This window comes from Melopsittacus undulatus, chromosome 5, assembly GCF_012275295.1.
Source record: "Melopsittacus undulatus isolate bMelUnd1 chromosome 5, bMelUnd1.mat.Z, whole genome shotgun sequence".
In the NCBI taxonomy this organism is placed as follows: domain Eukaryota; kingdom Metazoa; phylum Chordata; class Aves; order Psittaciformes; family Psittaculidae; genus Melopsittacus; species Melopsittacus undulatus.
In genome coordinates this window covers 60,304,386-60,324,470 of record NC_047531.1, presented here as the reverse complement: position 1 = coordinate 60,324,470, position 20,085 = coordinate 60,304,386, and the positions used below count along the sequence as shown (strand labels likewise).

The 20,085-nt window shown below is 47.6% G+C and overlaps 1 protein-coding gene across 1 annotated transcript in view; it reads right to left on the bottom strand.

Annotated features, from left to right (window-relative positions):
• NTN4 (netrin 4) overlaps nucleotides 1-15,001 on the bottom strand; it is a 45,202-nt gene extending 30,201 nt beyond the window's left edge. Inside the window, exons 1-2 of the mRNA XM_034063354.1 lie at nucleotides 14,911-15,001; nucleotides 11,119-11,648 (exon numbers count right to left, since the gene is read on the bottom strand). Coding sequence (XP_033919245.1) covers nucleotides 11,119-11,648; nucleotides 14,911-14,998 — 618 coding nt within the window. The 5' untranslated portion in view covers nucleotides 14,999-15,001. The remainder of the gene's footprint in view (nucleotides 1-11,118; nucleotides 11,649-14,910) is intronic.
• Nucleotides 15,002-20,085: the final 5,084 nt, after the last annotated feature.

Below are 20,085 nucleotides of genomic sequence, written 5' to 3'. Positions count from 1 at the left end.
GAAGTCAACAAAACCAATGAAACATTTGCCACTAACAAAACCCTCCCAAAAGCCTCCCAATGAGTCATGGGTGCATCTCAGATCAGTGCAGCCTCCACCTGCTGCAGCATGGACTTTTTTCAAGTATAAGTGTCCACAGAGATAAAATGGACCCCTTTGGGACCCAAATGCCCATGACATTGAAGAGACATGCATGATCCACAAAAAGCTTGTTCCTCGCAGACCTTCAGAAATAGGCACAACCGCAGAGGCCATGGACAGGAACCCACAGCCCCTGCACATGTGCCCCTTCTCAGTCCCTGTGTCCAGCTGGAGATGCCATACTCCAACCTCCAAATGGGAGCCTGACCTCAGCCAGAGCTTCTCCTGACCAGCCTGAAAGGCATGAGGAGACTGCTCACAAAGTGACAACATCAGTAAATTACAGAGGGAATAAATGGATGGGAGACTCAGAAGCATATACACATGGAAACAAGCCAACAAATGGGAATATGGAAGAAGAAGCAATAAACAAATATTAAAAATATAAGCACTTTTTTATTTGCTTGTAAATGAAAACCAAAGTGGTAACACTGCAAGAAGTGACCCCTGGTTTCTTTCCAAAAGAGATTGATGGACTCTAACCTGCATCATCCAACCTGGATGCATGAAAATGCAACACCTATCCTTATTACTGATTCATCCACTTGGCTCCTGGGCATTTGGAAAATTCAATATTGCTTTACTTGATTTTTACTGCTGGTTTTATTTTTTAAATCTATTTTACAGGAATACAGAAATAAAATATGAATAAAAATTATGTAAGGTTTTCTGTCTTTGCCAAATAGAGACAGCAAAAGCAATGGGGAACATCTACCACCTTACAAAAGGGCATGTGATGTCTAGGTAAGTGTTTAACAGAAAAGTTAAGGTTTGTTAGGAGTCTGTAGTATCTCTTGGTATGCAGACACTAAATAAATGCAGCTAGTTGGCCTGTATTATGGGGCTTTGTTAAATCTCCATGCCACAGGAAGCTATCTGGTTTACCTAGTGCCTGGACAATGCTCCGAAAATGTAAGCAGTAAAGGTGGTGCTGGAGCTCTGCCAGTGCCAGGACCTCATCCATTGCCTCCTGAAAAACTCCCATTGAGCCTGGCAAGCAGAGGATGTTAGGCACTGTCTGCCTGGAGCTGGCACTAAGGTGAAGGGAAGCCCTTGTGTCCCACCTCCCAGCTCTGGAATTTCTGGCTTTGTGCCCAGCATCACCTCACATCTGCTCATGCCCACAGGCAATGTCTGTCGCTTGCAGACACTCACAGCCACAGCACAAGCTGAGATGCTCTGTGCTATACTGGCTGCCTGGTAAACCTCTGCCACCCCAGCCACTGTGTGCCTCTGCCACATCCTCCCCTGTGTGGCTGTGCCTCCCTCCACAGCCAGCTCAGCCCATGCAATTGCTCGGGCCCACTCCCATAGGGATTACCCAAGGGTAGAAACTGCTTTCAGCCTTGGCTGGTCTTGTTTTGAAAAGTTTAGCTGGTAAATGTTACTGGGCCAATTAAGCTTTCCTTCTCAATAGATGAAAAGTTAAAAGTACTAATTTCTCTTGATAAACATTATGGAAAGCTCACAGGAGGCAGTAAAACTGATTTGTATACATGAATAATTGAAATACTACTAATAATGATGATGCAACATGTGTATGCCCACTGGGGCTGTCTATGATGTCAATGTGCCACAGTACCTGTGTTCAACTTCCACCCAATAAACTGCATAAGGAACATTAAACTCATCATCACTGCAAATGCCTTATTAGACGTTCCTTTTTTTCACTTGCAGATGGCATTGGGTGTAAGTTTAGCTGCAGAAATCCAGTGCCAGCCAGGTGCTCCCACTTCAAACAGGGTGTCCTCACACCTCCTTTGCATACCCCTGCTTGGTCACCCGTCAGTGGTGCAGAGAAACCTTGGCGCTGAGACTGCTCAGGGCAGGTATCACCCGCAGGCTCCTCTAATACACTTCTTTGCTTTCCTGCCTGTCAGACCAAGCAGACTGTAGGGAGGAAGAGCCTCTCTTTTTCTCACAGAGAGGCCTGACCATCCCCTCCATATGCACATTGATGGTGTACACATCAGCATCATCTGGATGAGATAAAACAGCAACAGAAATTGGGAATCCTGCCTTGTGTCTGCAGGGAGGTGACCATTAGAGACATTAAGATCACAGCAAGCCTGTCTGTTGGGCCACAGTGTGAAGCAACTGTCCACATCTCCAAGCAATGGTGACAGAAACCCACTGTGTACCACCACCAGCAGCTCCTGAGCTCCTTGAGATGCTGGAGAAATGGCACTCCTGCAGCTATTACTGCTGCTTCATATATTTTGACAAAGGACAACATTTGGCCAGTACCTACAGCCCTTCTGCAATCTCTACAGCACATGAAACAAGGCAAATAATCCCTTGTCTCAACATCCAAAAGTTATGCAATCTTAACAAGACTTCAGAAGAAAAATCCAGCTATTTCAAGTAACCAGCCCTTGCAGGGGCCTTGGCAAATTAGCTCATACCAAGGCAACTTTTATCTTCTGGGAAACTCGAGGCATTCTTCTGCCATTCTCAAAACTGAGAAGCTGTATGGGAAGAGCTCCTACTCACACACAGCAGATGGCTGGTGAGGAGCTAGAAAAGGCATGAGGAGAGCTAGGCAAGAGGCTCAGGATTTCTCCAGGATCCTGGACATTTCTGGCAATAATCAATCAGAAAAGAGCCATCTTCTCAGCTTCCCTTCAACCTCCCACTGCACAATTCCATTAGATAAAAATGAAACACTGATAGGTCATGCCCCTCTTCATGCAGACAGTGATCACAGAAGTTATGTTCTTACCAGAAAAATCTCTCTCCAGCTCAAAACAGCTCAAAACATTTGGGTTTTTTCACGTCCAGTTGACAGGGCTTCTCCAGGAATTGACAGTTTATTCCAACGGCTTTATTTTGCCTAATCAGTACTTTCACTCATCAAATAGAATGAAATACTCAGTTTCTTGGCTCTCAAACCCCTCCAGATGCATGATATCATTGGCTATGCACTATCAAGGAAAAGAGCTACTGCTTTTTTCTCATCTTCAGAATCACTGTTTCCAAGGCTGCACTATCCTGAATAGGAAAATGATCCAGCATATTTCAGCTGATGATATGAAGAAGTCCCTTGACTGATCAGCAAGAAAGATGGTATTTAAATACTCTTCCCTCCGGCAATTCCCCTCCCTTCCCTATCCCCCTCAAAGATTTATGTTCTCAGCCTTGGCCTGCTGGCAGTACCTGTTGTGCGGACAGAAGACCAAGAAAACCTGGAGGTACCTCCAAAGAGGCTGACAGAGAACGAGACTTGCTTGTTTGTAAGCAGTGCTGTGAGAAAAGCTGGCTCACTCCCCAGAGCTGCAGAATAACCCCTGTCATAGTTTCTGAGCATGACACACCTGAGCATGACACACACTGCAAAAGCCTGCAAGGCAGCAGGTCAGTGTTTCAGCAACTGCAACAGTAGTAAGGATCAAGGGGAATTCTTTCAGCCTAAGAGTAATCCTATTTCATGAGTACTTCTCAATTGCTCTTCTCTATAAAAAAAGGCTTTGTGTTGATAGAAGTGGCTGCTTAAACTGCGTTATGATGAGCTACACCTAATTTTAGGAAAAAAACCACCTGTCTGAACTACATGTAAATATGCATGATCAAAAAGGTCATGAGAAACAGTATCCCCTTTCAATCCATGGCTATAGATTTTGACCACAGCAATGAGGAATGCTGTGGAGAGGCTGGTGATAGAGAGTAATGGTATGTGTGTCTAGTAAGCTTGCTTTTGGACATTAACTTCTTTTCCTCCTGGAAATGTTGCCCAGGAGAATTTGAAGACTTCACTATTTGTGTAGGATTTTGAACATTGGTAGACTGGGTATCTCATGCCGACACCCACTGTACATGGTGATTAATCTCAGATTAAATCCCCATGAACTTTTGATCCAAAACTTTAGAGATGCGTGAATTTACTCCTTTAGGTTACAGACTTCCCATGTCATGAGTTGTATCCAAGAATCCCAAAGAGAAACATGGCAGCCCCACTTTCCAGCCAGCAAACTGGGAGTTGAATAAGTGAGCCACTCCTCTCTTCATGCCAAAAATGAACTGTGAAATGAAGCAGTGGGATGCTGAAGAGAGGTTCTGGCTGCACCACTAAAATCCTGTGGCACTTGTCTCAAGGGAAGCAATAGTCCTGCTTACAAGGCCAGGTGCCAATTCAGAGAATTAAATTCTGCCTACCCAAATTCCTCTTGTTTCATGTGGATACAGTACTCTTCACATCCTACATAAGGAGTTTGGAAAGGGTCTCCTGAAGTCCTGGGACCCATTCCCTCCTGCTGTTGGCAGCCTACAATATACCCCCTTTCAGAGACTGGTCAAGCTGTCTTTGAAGAATAATTTGTTTTAGCCATAATTAGGGGCTGATCCAGAAGCCCTCATCCACAGCTGTTAGAAACTTGCTGTTCTAAATGGGGGACTGCTGCTACGCACTGTTAAACACTGGCTCTGCTCCATCCCAGAGGCAGCTATATTTCAAGAGCTAGTCAAGCAGAGGGCCAACCACCAAGTGACAAAAGCACTGGGAAAGCCAGGGAGAAAAGGAGACAATGAGACCTTCCTGTGGGTTAGCTGCAGTGGGGGGAATCATGCCAAGGATCACCGGACAGGTGGGAGAAACATCTTGGTCCTCACACACCCTAATCCTCCAGAGATGCTGAGTACCTGTAAGGCTTGGCTAAGGGATATGTCACTCCTTAGGACTATTCACAGCAGAGGGAGAGGGATTTGTCACAACCTGGCACCAAGATCTGGCAGTATCATCCCTGGTACTACACATACAGAAAACTAAAAATGCAGGTGCCAGTGCCCAGAAAACAGCAGTTGTGCCATCACAGAATCATACAATCATAGAATAGTTGGAAGGGATCTTAAAGCTCATCCAGTTCTAACCCCTCTGCCACAGGCAGGGACACCTTCCAATAGACCAGGCTGCTCAAAGTCCCATGCAGCCTGGCCTTGAACACTTCCAGCCCTGATGACAGAATTGTAGAGGGAAAGTAGCTTTCATGGTAAAATACCCCAGGGACCAACGATTTGTCTGCACATGTGCCCAAAACTTCCCTTGTCTCCTGGTCTCACAGACATGTGAATAAACTAAGCTTGGGCTCCCCCTTTTTCCCTGAATCCTCTTTTTGCTGCCTCATTATTTAAAGGGACCAGCTTGCCACTACTCCACTATGTTAAAGCCAGTGGAAACCCTGCACAAAGCTTGGGAAGATAAACTTACCTGCCAGGAGGGAAAGCTTGGAGGCCAAGCCAAGAGATGCTCCTTGCCACAGCTGGTGGCTGGTGAGGAGATGATGTCCCACTGGTGTGCTGCTGCTGTGAGCAGCAAACCCTGTGCTGCCTTGGCCAGCGGGCACACATCCTGCTCTCACAAGGCCTCCCCAGCCACCCTGCACTGAATGGCAAGTTCCAGCAGCCTGGAATGTCTAAATTCCTACAGCATTTTATTGACTTGGCCTGATTTCATTTACTTCATAGCTCATTAACTCTTCCCCTAGAAATCTTTATTATTGTCCCTATGAATAATGGCCCCCATGTCTTGCTAAATTCACTCATACAATGCAAAGTGATGGGCTGGATCTGGCCATCACCCCCATCACCCCTGGCCCCTAGTTGAACAGACTCCCCTTTGCATGTGGCATTTCTGTACTGAGCCTGACAATTTGCAGACAGAATGATCAGGAAAATGGTCTTAAAGAGGGTTTTTTCCCTACAAAATGCATTTCTACATAATGTAGAGATGGGACTTGAAAACAGACTTCCATAGCCATGCCCTCATATGTCCTAAGCACTGCTGAACACCAGCCAGAATCCCTCTTTCCTCCTCATCAGTTTGAGCCTTTGTTTTCTCTCTCTGCAAATATCAGTGGCACAGGACAATTAAAGAAGCTGTTTGTGGCCCTCTAATGGTCTGATGTCCCAGGCTATTTTGAGGTTATTCTGGCATATTTGCCCAGTCTTTTTGTGGAGTCCCAAGTTCTGCAAGTGACCGAACTCAAATCTCCTGTGACCCACAAGATCCTTGGAGGATCTCAGAGCAATGAAGATGTGGTTATACTTGACAGCAATGATAAGGTTAAACCCCAAGCTTACTCAGGCCTAAAAGACTGGAAAAAAAGGGGCAAAAGCTTCTAGGCTGCAACAGAGTGCTGCTACAACCCAAAATTAGAGCTCCAAAATTAAAATCACTGAGCATCTTTAACCCATTTGTGTCACTGAGTACAGTTCCCCATTGCCTATCAGGGCCAAACTTGTGAATATCAGATACAATTTACTTCTCCTCTACACAGCTAATTTCAGACAGAACCAGTCAGATGGTTGTCCAAATCCTTAAGGAACAGAGGCAGGCTGCATGCAGTAACAATGCAAGGCAAAGCATTTGCAGGCTCTTCTGCTACAGAAGGCACATGAGATCAATAAAATGCTCACACCCCACAGTATAACAGTGCTATGTGATGTTTCAAAAGTTAAAAGCAAGTTAGAATTTGTTGCTGGAATATAGTAAAGCTGCAAATATGCCTCTCCTATTAATAGCAAACAGCAACAATAGGAGAGGTCTCCAAGTGATTTATTAGCAGTATTCTGAATAGATGAACACTCAAATAAGTCACTAATTTACTAAAATCTTGTCAAGGAGACTCTGCTTCAGTAAGTCCTTTTATCTTGGAGCTTGTCTAAATGGGGACACTCAGGCGAGCTAATCTGAATTGACCACAGATGGGAATGTAAAGTGAATGAGATAATTGCATTGCAGAGTGGACAGTCACTCTCACTCACAGTTAAAGAATTAACGTCTGCTAAGGGCCCCTTGTCAATGAGCCCTTAAAAGTGAAATCTAGCTAAGGATAATTTACAAATTAGAGTATAAAAGAAGAAATATTAATATGATCTGAACTATGGGAGGGAAGATGGTCTTTTACGTGTACTAATAAAATTGGCATTCCTATCTGAGCATGAAGCTGAGTTTATTCCTGCTTCTTGTTTACTTAAATTATGTTTGGCTGGTGAATCCACTTCTAATTTCCCTTCCAATAACATGGCTGAAGGGTTACACCCTGGAAAACAGTGGAAATACTCTGGATTTGTAGCACATCTGTATGATCCAGGCTAAAACTTGGCCTTAGCTTTTCCCTTAAAACACTGATGATATAAGGCCAACACTTAGAGGTTTTTGCCTATGCTAAACAAACTGCTGCTGTGAAACAGTTAATTCACTAAATTAAGCATGGGAAAAGTTTTTAGTGACCCCTTTGCATGCAGCTGATCTGAAACTATCCCGACAGGGAATGAGTTTCTTGTCTCCTTCACAGTGTGGCAAATCCAATCCCTCAATTTGGCAGATGTTTGAAGCTTGCTGGAAACCTGGGTTGGTTGTAGTTTTCCTTCTTCTTCCCACTTCTCTTTCACCTGTACTGAATGGGCCCCACTGTGGGGGACAGCCTGGCCTCAGGTGTTGGACAGTGAGAGCTCTCTACTGTCCTGGTCCCAGCACCACAAAGGGAAGCCTAGAGTCATTCTGCTACAGAAGAAAGATGAAAGGCATCTCCCAGAGCTGTTTCAGCTTCTCTCATCTCTCTACCAGCTTTGAGCTCTGTGTCGTTGAAATTAACCAATAGGCTTGGTAATTTACTTTTTCCACTATCATAATTCTCCTTAAGGTCAGTGTCACAGCAAGTTGTGTTGAGGAGGGATTTTTGTCCTAAGAGTTGAACTAGGCGTCTAAGGAATGACTCATGATGATGAGGGCAGAAGAAATGCAAAAAGCCTGATCTTCCCTTTCAACGCAAACTGAAGCAGATACATCTTTGCTCCAAATTAGCACAGGCAATTGATTAAAACAAGGCTGTTAAGTGCTGAGTACTATGAACTTCTGCATGCTGCTGCCTTGAGACAGGGCTTGCAGGCACAAACAACTGACAGACATGCAGGCAAATCAGCCCTGCCTGCTCTTTGCAGGGGGCTAAAGCCAGAAACCACCAGCCTGACCATCCATGGGTATGTGCCAAGCTCTGGTGCTGTTTGGAGTGAGCAGCCACCTCCTGAGGCCTCTCCTGGGGCAGCAGTGACTGAGCTGCCAGCAGCATGCAGATACCCAACTGTCCTGCAAACTCCTGCAAGCCCTGATTCTGTGCCTGGAAATACACATGTGGCACTGGAATGTCTGAAGTGGGAAAAAGGTGGTGTATGGATGGAGCAATACACAGTCACGGGTTATGGTTGTACATCGCAGTTAAAAAACTCCAGAAAGTTAAAAAAGAAATCCAGTAGCACTCACAGAATTCATATTTGTGCTTTAAAGAAAACTGCATCAACTCGGCTGCAATTAAATAATACCCTTCAGACTTTGACACTTCAGACGACCGCATATTTGAAACCACTGTTTCAAGTAAAATTACTGTTTCCATATGTCTGAAATTAGGTGCTACCAGAAGTGGGAGTAAAGGACAACATAACTCCAAACAGAACACAAAACTCTGGTGTTTCTTTAGGTGAGATACATGTTGCTATTGGCAGTTACAAGTAATTGCTGGAATGTAGCAGGCCGTAATAAATTAAATGTGATATTTGCTAAGCATGCAGGCTTGCCATCTGGTCACCAGAGAGCTGCTGTTATTACCTTGCAGGTTAAAAGTGGTGTTTAAGTGCAGGGAACTGAAGTGTGCCATATAAATAAAATCTAAGCTCTGGCCCCTTGGACTCAGCATTTGTTTAAAACCAGGAATAATTAAATGAGCTTGACTTTTATAGCCTCTTTGCAATAGCACAGAGTAAAGTGATGCCAAAAGAAGAGGTCCCACAGGAGCAAGCTCAGTAAATAGCATGCTTTTGCAGCATGCTACTTCAGATGCATCAAACACCATTAAATTCCTTTTCTTCTTGATAGGCATTGGTTTCTACATGCCAGACATTGATCCCACTGTCCCCATGTGTTGCACCATTCTGTAGAGGAGCTAGCCAGAGGTTCTTGGTTCCTCAGCCCTGTCCTGGTGTGCAGGTACATCACTGGGGTGACTGCAGTGAAAACTGCATCACGTTGCTAGCTACAAGGACCCAGCACAAATGAGACAAGTACTTGTCCCAAATGTTGCCTTGGGTTTCTCATCCCCGAGAACAATCACTGGGAAAGCTGAAAAAGGAGGAAGGCAGAGAACCCCAGAAATGTCCTACTGGCTGGCCTGAGAGTTATGGAGTTCAGTCTCTGCCCTCTCTCACAGGCTGGCATAGCCTTATGAGTCACATGGTGGGACACTGGGGCTCACAGAAATGCTGAGGGCCTGGAAAATTCCCAGTGGGGCACATCCATCCTTTCTTTTGTAGGTCCAACTTTGTATTTAGCTCAGATTCAGAACAGCAGAATGGTTTGGGTTGGAAAGGACCTCAAAGATCATCCAGTTCTAACCCCGCCATGGGCAGGGACACCTCACACTACACCAGATTGCTCAATGCCTCGTCCAGCCTGGCCTTGAACACTGCCAGGGATGGGGCAGCCACAGCTTCTCTGTGCACCCTCTTCCAGTGTCTCACCAACCTCATCATAAAAAGTGTCCTGCTTCTATAGAGTCTTAACCACTTTCAGTTTAAAACTGTTGCCCCTTGTCCTGTCAGAACAAGCTCTAGTGAAAAGTCTCCATCTTTCTTATAAGCCCCTTTATATATTTCACTGTGAAAGGAAGTTCAGGTAGCTGTTGTGGAGCATGAGCAAAGGGAGCCAGGAGAAGAGGGGAAGATAGCACTTTCACCAGCCATCTGATTAAAACCCTTTGCTGGGTTAATGAAATAAACATCCTTGGTCTGAAGATCCTTGTTTTTGAGCTGATAAGAGCATGGAACAGCTTTTCCTAGAGCTGGACATCAGCTGCCTCCTGAGATGCAGCTAAGACATGCTGTGTGGTGAACAAAGAGCTCCCAGTGTTTCTGCAGAGAGCGGCTTCCTGGCCAAAGTATGGCTAGAGGTGACTCCAAATGATTGCAAAGGGGTCTGGACAGGTGATTTTGCTGGGATATGGATGCTTTCACCTCAGAACCAGTTCTCAGCAGAAGCTACAATGATATAACTGCCCCCTGAGTCACAAATCGGATTTGCACCGTTTTAGGTCAGAGAGGGGTTTAAAGTTTGATTAAACTTTCAGGCAAGCCCATTAAATAAAGCCACTAGAGGGAGCAACCTTGACAGCGCAGAGCTGGTCACTGGGGACCCATCCGCACGAGTGGGGACGCCAGGGGACACCCCGATTGCCATCGCTCCCAGGGGAGGCTGCCCAGCACCTTGGGGCAGGCTTAGGCACCAAAGAGCAGGGTATTATTGGTAGCACCTCCAGATATCTGATTAACTACCTGCTGTTTCTGATATAGAAGCGTTGTATATTGTAACATTTTTTTTCCTCTTAGCAAATGTGATGTTTTTCTTCATTTTTTTTCAAGCTCTTTTTATGTGAGAATAAGCGAGGATATTAAGAAAAGGTGAGGTATAGGTTTCTTAATTACCTGGCTAATCTAGTTCATAGGAACCATACTTCAGTGTGGTCAGTAGCTATTTTGGCTGGTTACACGCTTACTTCTCAGTGAAGACATCACTATTAAAACTGAATCTGGTGACAACTTTAATGTAGATGCATTTTCATCAAAGCCAGACTGATTTGCATCACCCTGAAACCACACGACTGCAAGATGTGGAGAAGGCTGTCAGAGTGACGTTCCCTTTGGCTTTCCCAAGGGATGGACAGCATCTGCCTTGTTTGTAGGTGTGCTGGGGGGGGGTTCACCAGGTGTGGGGAGAGGGTTTTGGAAAAGAGGGATATTATTAGCTCAGCAAAGCAAGGGACAGAGCAGTGCCTACATCACCTAGGAATGAATTGTGTTAATTCACCTTGTGAAATAAATTCAATGACAAGAAATGTGGGTGCAGTAGAACAAGAAGCATACATGCTGGAACAGATATTGCACAGGGAAAGGGAGCTGGAGCAAAGGGCTTTCTCCTCCTGAGCCAGGCACACCTACCTCTCCTCCAGTGCAGGGGAAGGGGCTGGAATATCTGGAAGTGCAAATGGCTCCTCTCTGCCTCACATCATCCTCCAGCCCGAAGGTGGCCGAGCAGTTAGCAGCAAAGTATTTGTAAGGCTTCCACGTCTTGCCGAAGTCCTGGGAGCGCTCCAGCACCATGGCGGCCGGCCTGGGTGACTTGAAGACCAGGATCAAGTGAGTGAAGTAGAAGGCGGTTTCCAGGTCCAGCCGGATGGTCTCACGAGAGGCGTTCTCGGCCGCCTGCCACCACGTTCGGGGCAGGCGGAATGGGGAGTCAGCCATGGCGGCGGCGGGGTGGGCCAGCCCGGGGTGGGCCATGCTGCAGCGGCCGCACGTGTGGCGCTGGCAGCGGCGCTGGCTGTCCTCGGTGACGGCGCAGAAGGGCTCGGTGGCATGGCGCCCGCACGCTGTCTCTGTCTGCAGCGCCCGCCCGTGCGCCAGGTTGCCCATCCGGGGGTTGCAGGCCTTCTCACAGGGGCTGCCTGCTCCCGATGTGCTGACCAGACCTGCAAGGTGAGAGCAGGGGGGTGAAGCCAGTTCCCGAGGCAGGTGCACCCCACTCCACCCCATGGGAAGTCACCATGTGTTGCTGGTACACACAGAGCCCAGAAGGGCTGAGGGAGAGCGTGGCACTGCTGCTCAGCTCTCCCCTCCATGGGGCTGAGTGCATCTATAGCAGCAGAGCAAACCAAAAACCCCTCAGGGCTTCCCTGTGCTCGGGAAAATCCCTACCAAGAGCAGCAGGCAGGAGAGGTACCTCCACATTGCCCTCCTGCCCCAAGGGACCCAGAGCAGGGCTGAGGCTTTGGTGGCAGTGAATGTGGCCGTGCCACTCCTGCCTGAGGGCTCCAAGGGGATCCAGGTGGTCCTGAGGAAGGAGAGAAAAGTATAAGATGGACTGCTGTGGAGGACAGGATTGCTGTGCCCCAGGTCAATAGGGCATTGGAGGTGTGAGAGGTGGTAGGAATATCTCCTGCCATCAGTGACCTCAAATCTCCACCCCCTTTCCCACTTCTTCATCCCTATTCCAAATCTCCCCTCAGTCCTGAACTGCTGACAAGGTCAGGGTTGAATGGAAGCACTGCCTAAGTTCGGGAAGGCTGTCACTGATGTGTGCAAACGGGGAAAAAACCTAATCCTTGGTTGAAATGCTGCTGGCAAGCTGCCTCGCAGCTGAGGCTCTGTGGGCTCTCATCAAGTTTTTATGGAAGCCTTGTCAATTTAAAAATTCACAGTTAAAGTGTCAAAGAGAAAATCACCACGGGGTTTGGTGTGAAACCATCTGCAATGTAACCCTTCTGGTGCAGGAATGTTTGATTGGGGGCTTTCTGCCTCTTTATTAATAAATGTAACAGGAGGTCCAGGATGTATTTGATGAACCGTAACTGTTTATCATAAAAAAAATAGCTCTGATGAGCAGGACATGGGCAGGCCAAACCATCTGAGGTACATAATGTCTTCTTTATCACCAGGCCAGTCATACACATTCAGCTTTGTGCACCAATTATTATAGCTTCTTGGCATTTTTGTTACGTCCAAAGGTCATTTCAGTTTAGCATCCAATAAATCTTTTATTTGGGGTTTATTCAGCTTTTGTCTACAGCATCATAATTGCAATTAAGCTATATTATGCACAAGCAGAGACAGCCTTCAGAGCCTGACAGCATTCCCCACTCCTTCTGCTCCCTATGAAACACCCTGGCAAGAAAATGTTTCAACTAGCAAAGGACTACACAAGTTTTCTATACTGATTATTCAGAACAGATGTGGACCACTGTTGTTATATGCACCCATTACAGAGCACTTCTGAATCAGCCTCTGGATTTCACCTCATAAGCAGTCTTGGGAAATATTTAGGGAACCAGAAATGCTCAGTCAAGTTCGCTTCCTACAGGGCCCAGTGGATTGTGTCAGATTATCTGTGTTACCTGTGCAGGATACATTTACTCAAGAAAAGTAAACAACTATAACTGTAAAGTTAATGTCGTATCACTTACATCTTTTGAACATCTTTTCAAAGTGTTCTATAAACATTAACTAACCTACGCAGCTCTCCTGAGGGGTAGGTAAGTAAGGGCTATTATCATGTTATGAGTTAGGCTTGCCATAGGTTGGCCTGATTTATGTCTTTGGCTGCTTTCCTGGATTCTTTGGCTACATGTAACACGGTGCAGTTAGCCGCTAAACAAACAGATGAACATTTACTGTGGTTCCCTTCGTTGTGGGACTGCAGAGCATATTTGTGAAGAGGTAAAAAGAGCGGGCCTCAATCAGAACACTGTGTTCACCAAGCCCTTTTGTTTTGTGCACACCACTGCTTGTAGCCCCTGGGGAGGCAGTGGAGGAGGACCTGGTCAGCAGGAGGTTTCCTGGTGCCTGTGGTGGTGGCAGGGCTCCACACAGCTGTTCCTGTGGTGAGGGCAAGGCTCTGCTTGAGCCTGGATAGCAAGGGCTGGCAACCAAATTCCCACTAAGACTCTGGAAGCTGAGGGGATTCAATTGCTCCCAGCTCTGGGTATGCTCCCTGGTCACACATGGTCACTGACTGCAGTTGTCTTTGGGCCAGGCATGGAGGGTCCCTTCCTCACCTGCGGGCAGATTTAGGGCCTGGGACCTAGGTTTCAGCAGGATTTGAGTCGTCCTGCTGGCACACAGACACGGGTCCCAGGGGCAGAAAAGGGGGGAGAGGAAACCCCCTTTGAAAGGGTGTTTGTTTTCACTTGAATTGGAATGAGTTGCATGACAGATGCAGAGCACCGCATGTTATGAAAAGTGACAGCTTTGTAGTGTAATGCTGGCTGCCAGAGGGATTCAGTTAAAAGGACAAATGAGAACATAAAGATTTCCACGCCGTCTGCCACAAGCTGATGACTGCTCTGCCACAGCCCTGGAAAAAGGCACTTAATCAATATGACCACCAAAATACTCCCATTCTACATACTACTGTATGTGCCACTGGACTGGGATCTTCAGTAAATGAGTAAGAGCATGCAGTGAATACCATGACTCACCTGTAAAACATCCATGGAAAATCATATGCTTCCTGCTTGAGCATTTTAGCAACACTTGTCTTATGATGTTTCATTTATATCTTTTGCCCGATCAAATGTTTGTTTCCCATCTGCCTTTTTTCTTCTTTTTAAAGAAGAAAACTGGCACTCCGCTTGCGACCAGCCACGCAAGCATTATGCAAACTGCTTATGCCCGACCGCCTCCGCTGCGGAGCCGCGGGACCCCGCTGCGGGTGGTTATGCTGCGGGAAGAGGCTTTGGAAACCTGTCCTGCCGCCCCCCGGAGCCCGCAGCGCCCTTCCTCCGCGTCCCCCCACAGCGCCCCGCGGCCGGGTGCCTCTTTGCGGCATCCCCGGGTTCTCCGACCTCAGTCCTTGGTGGAGTCCTCCTGCCCCCGTTCTCCTCACCCCACCGCCCCGTCGGAACCTCCACGGGTAGGGGCGGCCCCGAGCCCCGCTTTGTGTGCGGCGGAGCGGGGTGCGCAGCCCCGGTACCTGATAGTGTTCTATGGACGCACACCGCGTATCTGCACACACAGTATGTGCGGACAGACACGCATATGTGCATGCATGCAGATAACACGTATCCAGACAAACACGCTGTGCGCACACCCTATGCATGTGCACGGCTACGTACACACACATACGTGTGCGCGTACATAGGCATATATGCGTATGCACAGACGCGAGTGGACTCGCGCACATGCGGCCCCGCGCCTACGCCGCACGCCCGCGGAAGACGGAGACAGCTGACCCACCTGCAGCACCGGCGGCGGCGCCCAGTAGCAGCAGCACCAGCAGCGGCAGCAGCGGCGGCAGCATCTCCCGCTGCACCCCACGCCCCATGGCCGCCCGCCCTGCGCACCCCGCCGCCCCGCGGCGCGACCGGCCCCGCGCGGCATTAGCGCCCCGCGCGGCACCGGCGGGAGGGCGCGCACCGCCCCGCCGACCGCCGCGGACCACGCACCGCCCCGCCGCCCGCCGCGCAGCGCCCCACCGCAGCCCCACCCCGCGCCCCGCCCCGCGGCTGCGTTGCGCTGCCCGCCCGCCTTCCGCGCCGGGGCGGCCCCGCCGGTACTGCAGCGGACAGCACCCCCCCCACCTCACAGCCCAGCGCAGCCCGACCGAGGGACTCGCTGCCCCGCACCAGCCCCCCGCGAAAGGGCCGGTTCCCAAGCTCCGGCGCCCTGTCGGTTGCGGTGGAGAACGCTGCCTTCCTCCGGCCCTGCTCGGCTGCGTGCAAAGGCGACCTGACCAGCCCCTGCCCAGCCCCGGGTGGCTCAAAACCTTGAAGAGGTTTCTTGGTTGGTTTGGTCTTTTCTGGTCAGTGGAGGACTGAGATATGAAGCCACATAGACGTAAGATTTCCCTCTTCCCTGGGACTTGGCCTTGGACTTGGACTTGGCAACCTGGGACACAGCTCCCAGCTGGAAAGTCCCATACAGTCTGATAGGGTCAATAGCCCTGGTCACCGTACCTCAGCGCATTTTTTTGGCTCTGGAAATAAGAAAAGGCATGGTGACATCATTTTCCACCACCAGACCATTACTTTGTGAGGTCTCAGCAGAGGGACATAGGAGAAGAGGGGTGAGGTGCTTCTGAGCAGTCACTTGTTTTACTCACCCGAATCTAACCTGGGAGGTGAGTGTGCTGCAAGTGTTACAAAACATTTCCTACTTGTTTCCCTGCACTTTGAACTTCGATAACTTACGAACGACTGTTTTAAAAACCAGTGTGATGGTACCTTAAGACCACTGCACCACCTTCTGCAGTGCCTTCCAAAAATGCCGCTCAGGGTTATATCACCACCGGAATGTTCCCTGAGAGGTATTTAGTCCCTTATCTCCTAACAACAGTCAAACACCTGACTCAAGGGGCAGTATTATCTCTGTATCTGTACCGTAAAAGCTGATCCCTGTCATCTTTCTAATTTTAAATTGCTGACTGACATAGCATCACAGAATGGTTTGGGTTGGAAGGGACATTAAATATCATCTAGTTCCAGCCCCCTGGCAGGGGCACCCTGCACTAGACCAGATTGCTCAGAGCCTCATCCAACCTGGCCTTGAACACTGCCAGGGATGGGGCAGCCACAGCTTCTCTGGGCAACCTGTTTCAATGTCTCAGCTTCATAGTGAAGAATTTCTTCCTAATGCCTACATACCTTCTTAATGTTATATAGCACAGAGAAGCATTTTGCTTGGCTGTCACTGTCATTTTTTCTGATCTCCAAGTGAGTGTGTCTAGACAGGGACCTCCAGCCCCTGGGCAGCTGTTGAAACCCTGTGGTCACTTGTGAGCTACTCCAGGGCTTGTACTACAGCCTGGCCATCACAGTCAGGGCTGCACCAACTCTTCTGAGCTTCTTCATGGCAGCAGCCATGGAGGAAAAGGATGTTCTTGAAGGCTTCTGCCTCACATCTCACAAAAGGGTGATGTGTTGCTGAGGAATCACATGGAGGGTTGTGCTATTACAGGTGGGTAGCAGCAGTCACACCATGCAGGGCTGGGAAAGAAGTGCAAGCCACAGGTGAGGAGTTCATCTCTATCGTAACTCATCACTCCTACACCAAAATTGTCATGTGCAGGTGTGCTATGAGGTGCTGAGTCTGGCAGACCTGAGCAAGAGGTCAAGTCCCTGGTACTTGGCACTGCTGAAACCACATCTTGAAAACTGTGTTCAGTTCTGGTCCCTCCTTGCAAGAGAGATATTAAGGTGCTGGAGCGGGCCCAGAGAAAGGCAACAGAGCTGGTGAAGGGTCTGGAGAACAAGGCTGATGAGGAATAGCTGAGGGAACTGGGGTTGTTTAGTCTGGAGAAGAGAAGGCTCAGGGGAGACCTTATCACTCTACAAATACTTGAAAGGTTGGAGCATGGAGGTGGGGGTCAGTCTCTTCTCCCAGGTAACAAGTGATAAGACAAGAGGTAACAGACTCAAGCTGCTCCAGGGGAGGGTTATACTGGATATTAGGAAAAATTTCTTCACCAAAAAGGTTGTTAAGCACTGGAACAGGGTGCCCAGGGAGGTGGTGGAATCACCATCCCTGGAAGTGTTCAGAAAATGTGTAGATGAGACCTTTAGTGACATGGTTTAGTGGTGGAGAAAGAGCATGTGGTACGGACATGCTTAGAGTTGTGGGGTAAGAGGTCTGATATTGATGAAACATAGAAAACCGTAGAGAATGAAGAACAATTTCCAAATATCCCAGGTAGAACATTCAAAAATCAGCTTCAGTATCCAAAAATTTGAGAGAACTGATGAACTGCCCTCACTTCAGTAGCATAAGTCTGCTCCTTTGAGATGCTGCTGGCTCACATGCCTTGGTTCTCATAAGATGCTGAGTTGCACTTCCTTTCCTGCCTAGCAGTACTGCAACCTAATGAAACTTATTTGCTCTTCCTAGACAAATTTGGTTTACTTGTTGGAGGCTGCACAGTCCACACCTCTGGGCAGCTGCTTTGCAGGGCTGGTGGGAATTCAGCAGAAGGTAGGAAACACACAGAGATGATTCAGCAGTTTTATTTTCTTTGTCAAGTGTTGCTTCTTGACGGGCCAGAGGAGATAAACACATGGTTATGAGGAATAGCTCTGTCTCTCCCTAAACTTTCTTCATGATCATAGTCTTCTGGGGTCATACTGTACTGCTGGTTAAGGAAAAGCAAAAGGTATTTCCAGCTGTCATTGCTTCAATGTGGTTGTAGGTAGCGAGGTAGGTGGAAAGGCTCAGAGATGTGAAGATCACCTGCCTTTGGTGTTTGCCTTTCTCAATTACATTTAGGCGTCTCTAAAGAGTGATAATGTTCCCTCAATATCCATGTCCCAGTAAGCTAGAGGAAAATAAACAGGGGTAGCAAGCCTGGGGATAGCCTCTGCTTCCTCAGAGACACTGAGGAGGTAACCTGGAAGAAGGAGCAGAGGCTGCTTCTTTGGCAGAGGTCCCCAAGGGCATGATACTGGCCCTGGGGAGAAGCAGCAGAAGCTCTTCAGCCTTTTCTGTCAGAGTGAAATTGGGTAACAAGACAGGATCCTCTGCAAACCCCTTTCCCTGATTCTCCTGCCAAGGGGTAGGATGAGGCAGGATGAGCATTTTCAAGTCATTGCGTAAAGCTAACTTTAGAAGCAAAACATGGAGGAAAGGCCTCACCTACCATCCAACCAGAGCCATCTGGCTTAGACTTTTGTCATAAAAATCTGAAAAATTCAAAAGACCAGATTTACTTTTTAACTAGAGACGCGTTCAAAGATCATCATTTTCTCTATCAGTATCTGTGTAGGTATGCAGAACCCTTGTTACAGTTTAACAGGAGGCCCTTGGGGCCAATGCAGACCTGCAGACATGCATGACTAATTTAAGTGGTGTCACACGTGCCATCTTGCACCGCGCACTCACTGTTTCTCCACGGACTGGGCACAACCCCCTTGGTTCTGTGCGAAGAGTGGAGGAGATGCCCAAATAGAGCATCGCACCTTGGTGGGAAGATGAGAGGCCTGATGGGAGCACTCTCTGTTGAGCAGCACCACTGCAGGGCAGCAACTCCAGCTGAACCATTACCTATGTGCTTTAGCTCTAGAGAAGCTCATTTGTAGGTTGTTAGTTATGAGGGGCCCTATCAGGCATCCTCTGGACAGGACCAGATGTATATCACACACTGCTTAGAAGTAGGCTGCTGGTGGGAGAGATGGGGTCAAAAGAATCCCCTACTTGCAGTGATGCAACACGCATTGCACTGTGCAAGAGGAACCCGCGCTACACTCTTCTACAGAGCCCTTCCCCATGGCAGCTATGGCTCTCTCTATCATTTTTACTGACCTGTTTGGCCTATTCCCAATGTTTTGGGTGACTGACATGAAACATCAAGGTGATAGAAGCAAATGATATAACACTAGTCCCTTGTTCTACTGTGTGGGAAATGGTGATGCTACTGTTTCTGCAAGGGATCTACTGGACTAGCAGTTCTTTTGCCTTCAAAGAATATTTGGCTGATCCATATCTAGTGGCTGTTGCTGTTTTCAGGAGATGATCCACTCCTCCAGCCACAGATAGAGGTTGATTTACCTCATATACATTTAAATATGTTAAAAAGCCGTTGTTGAAAGGAATAGAAATTTGTTTCAGCAAAATATATGGTCTTGATTCAAAGTCCACTGAAGTCAATGGAAGTTGATCAGTGGATTTTAGATGGGGTCTGAAGTCACCTCCCTCTTGTCTGTTTTGGTACCATATCTTTGATTCTTTCTGTTAAGATCCCTTATTAAGTCTTGTACTTCTCAGTGTTTTCTAAATAGCTAAGAATCTTCAACCAGCATAAAATGAGCAATGAAAATATGTTGCTTACTCATCATATTTTGAAACAACTGGATTCCTAACTTTCCTGTATCAAAATAAACCAAGGGATAATGTAGAACAATAATTAGCTATTAAAGCTTCATACTTCCTTGTTAAAGTTCCCTTGAAAGCTGAATTCTGAATATAATACATCACCTTACAGACAACTGGAGCAAATGGGGGAACCAAAGTGCCTTTACTTTTTCCTGTACCCAGTCCAACTTGTTGGAGCCAAGTATTTTGCATGCTGGACCAGTGTGCATACAAGAACAGGAGCACTTTAATGGGATTTAGTGTAATTGGAAGTCAAATCACAGAAGCATTATGGCAATGATAGCGCTGTTCGTAAACACCCTATTCCTGTTCACCATGAGGAAAGAAGCAAAGGGTCAGCAGGGGTCCTGAAAAAGACGGGAAGAAGAAATCATGAAGTTACTCACTGCATTCATTTCATGTGGGGGCAAAGCTAAGACCACTGCAGTCTCCTGTGTAGACTTCTGCACATTGCACATAATGAGAAATCCCTTTATCAATCACAGACAAACCCATTTACCATGCAGATTGGTGAAGACTGGAATTGTTCTTCCTCTTGTTGTAGCCTTGATC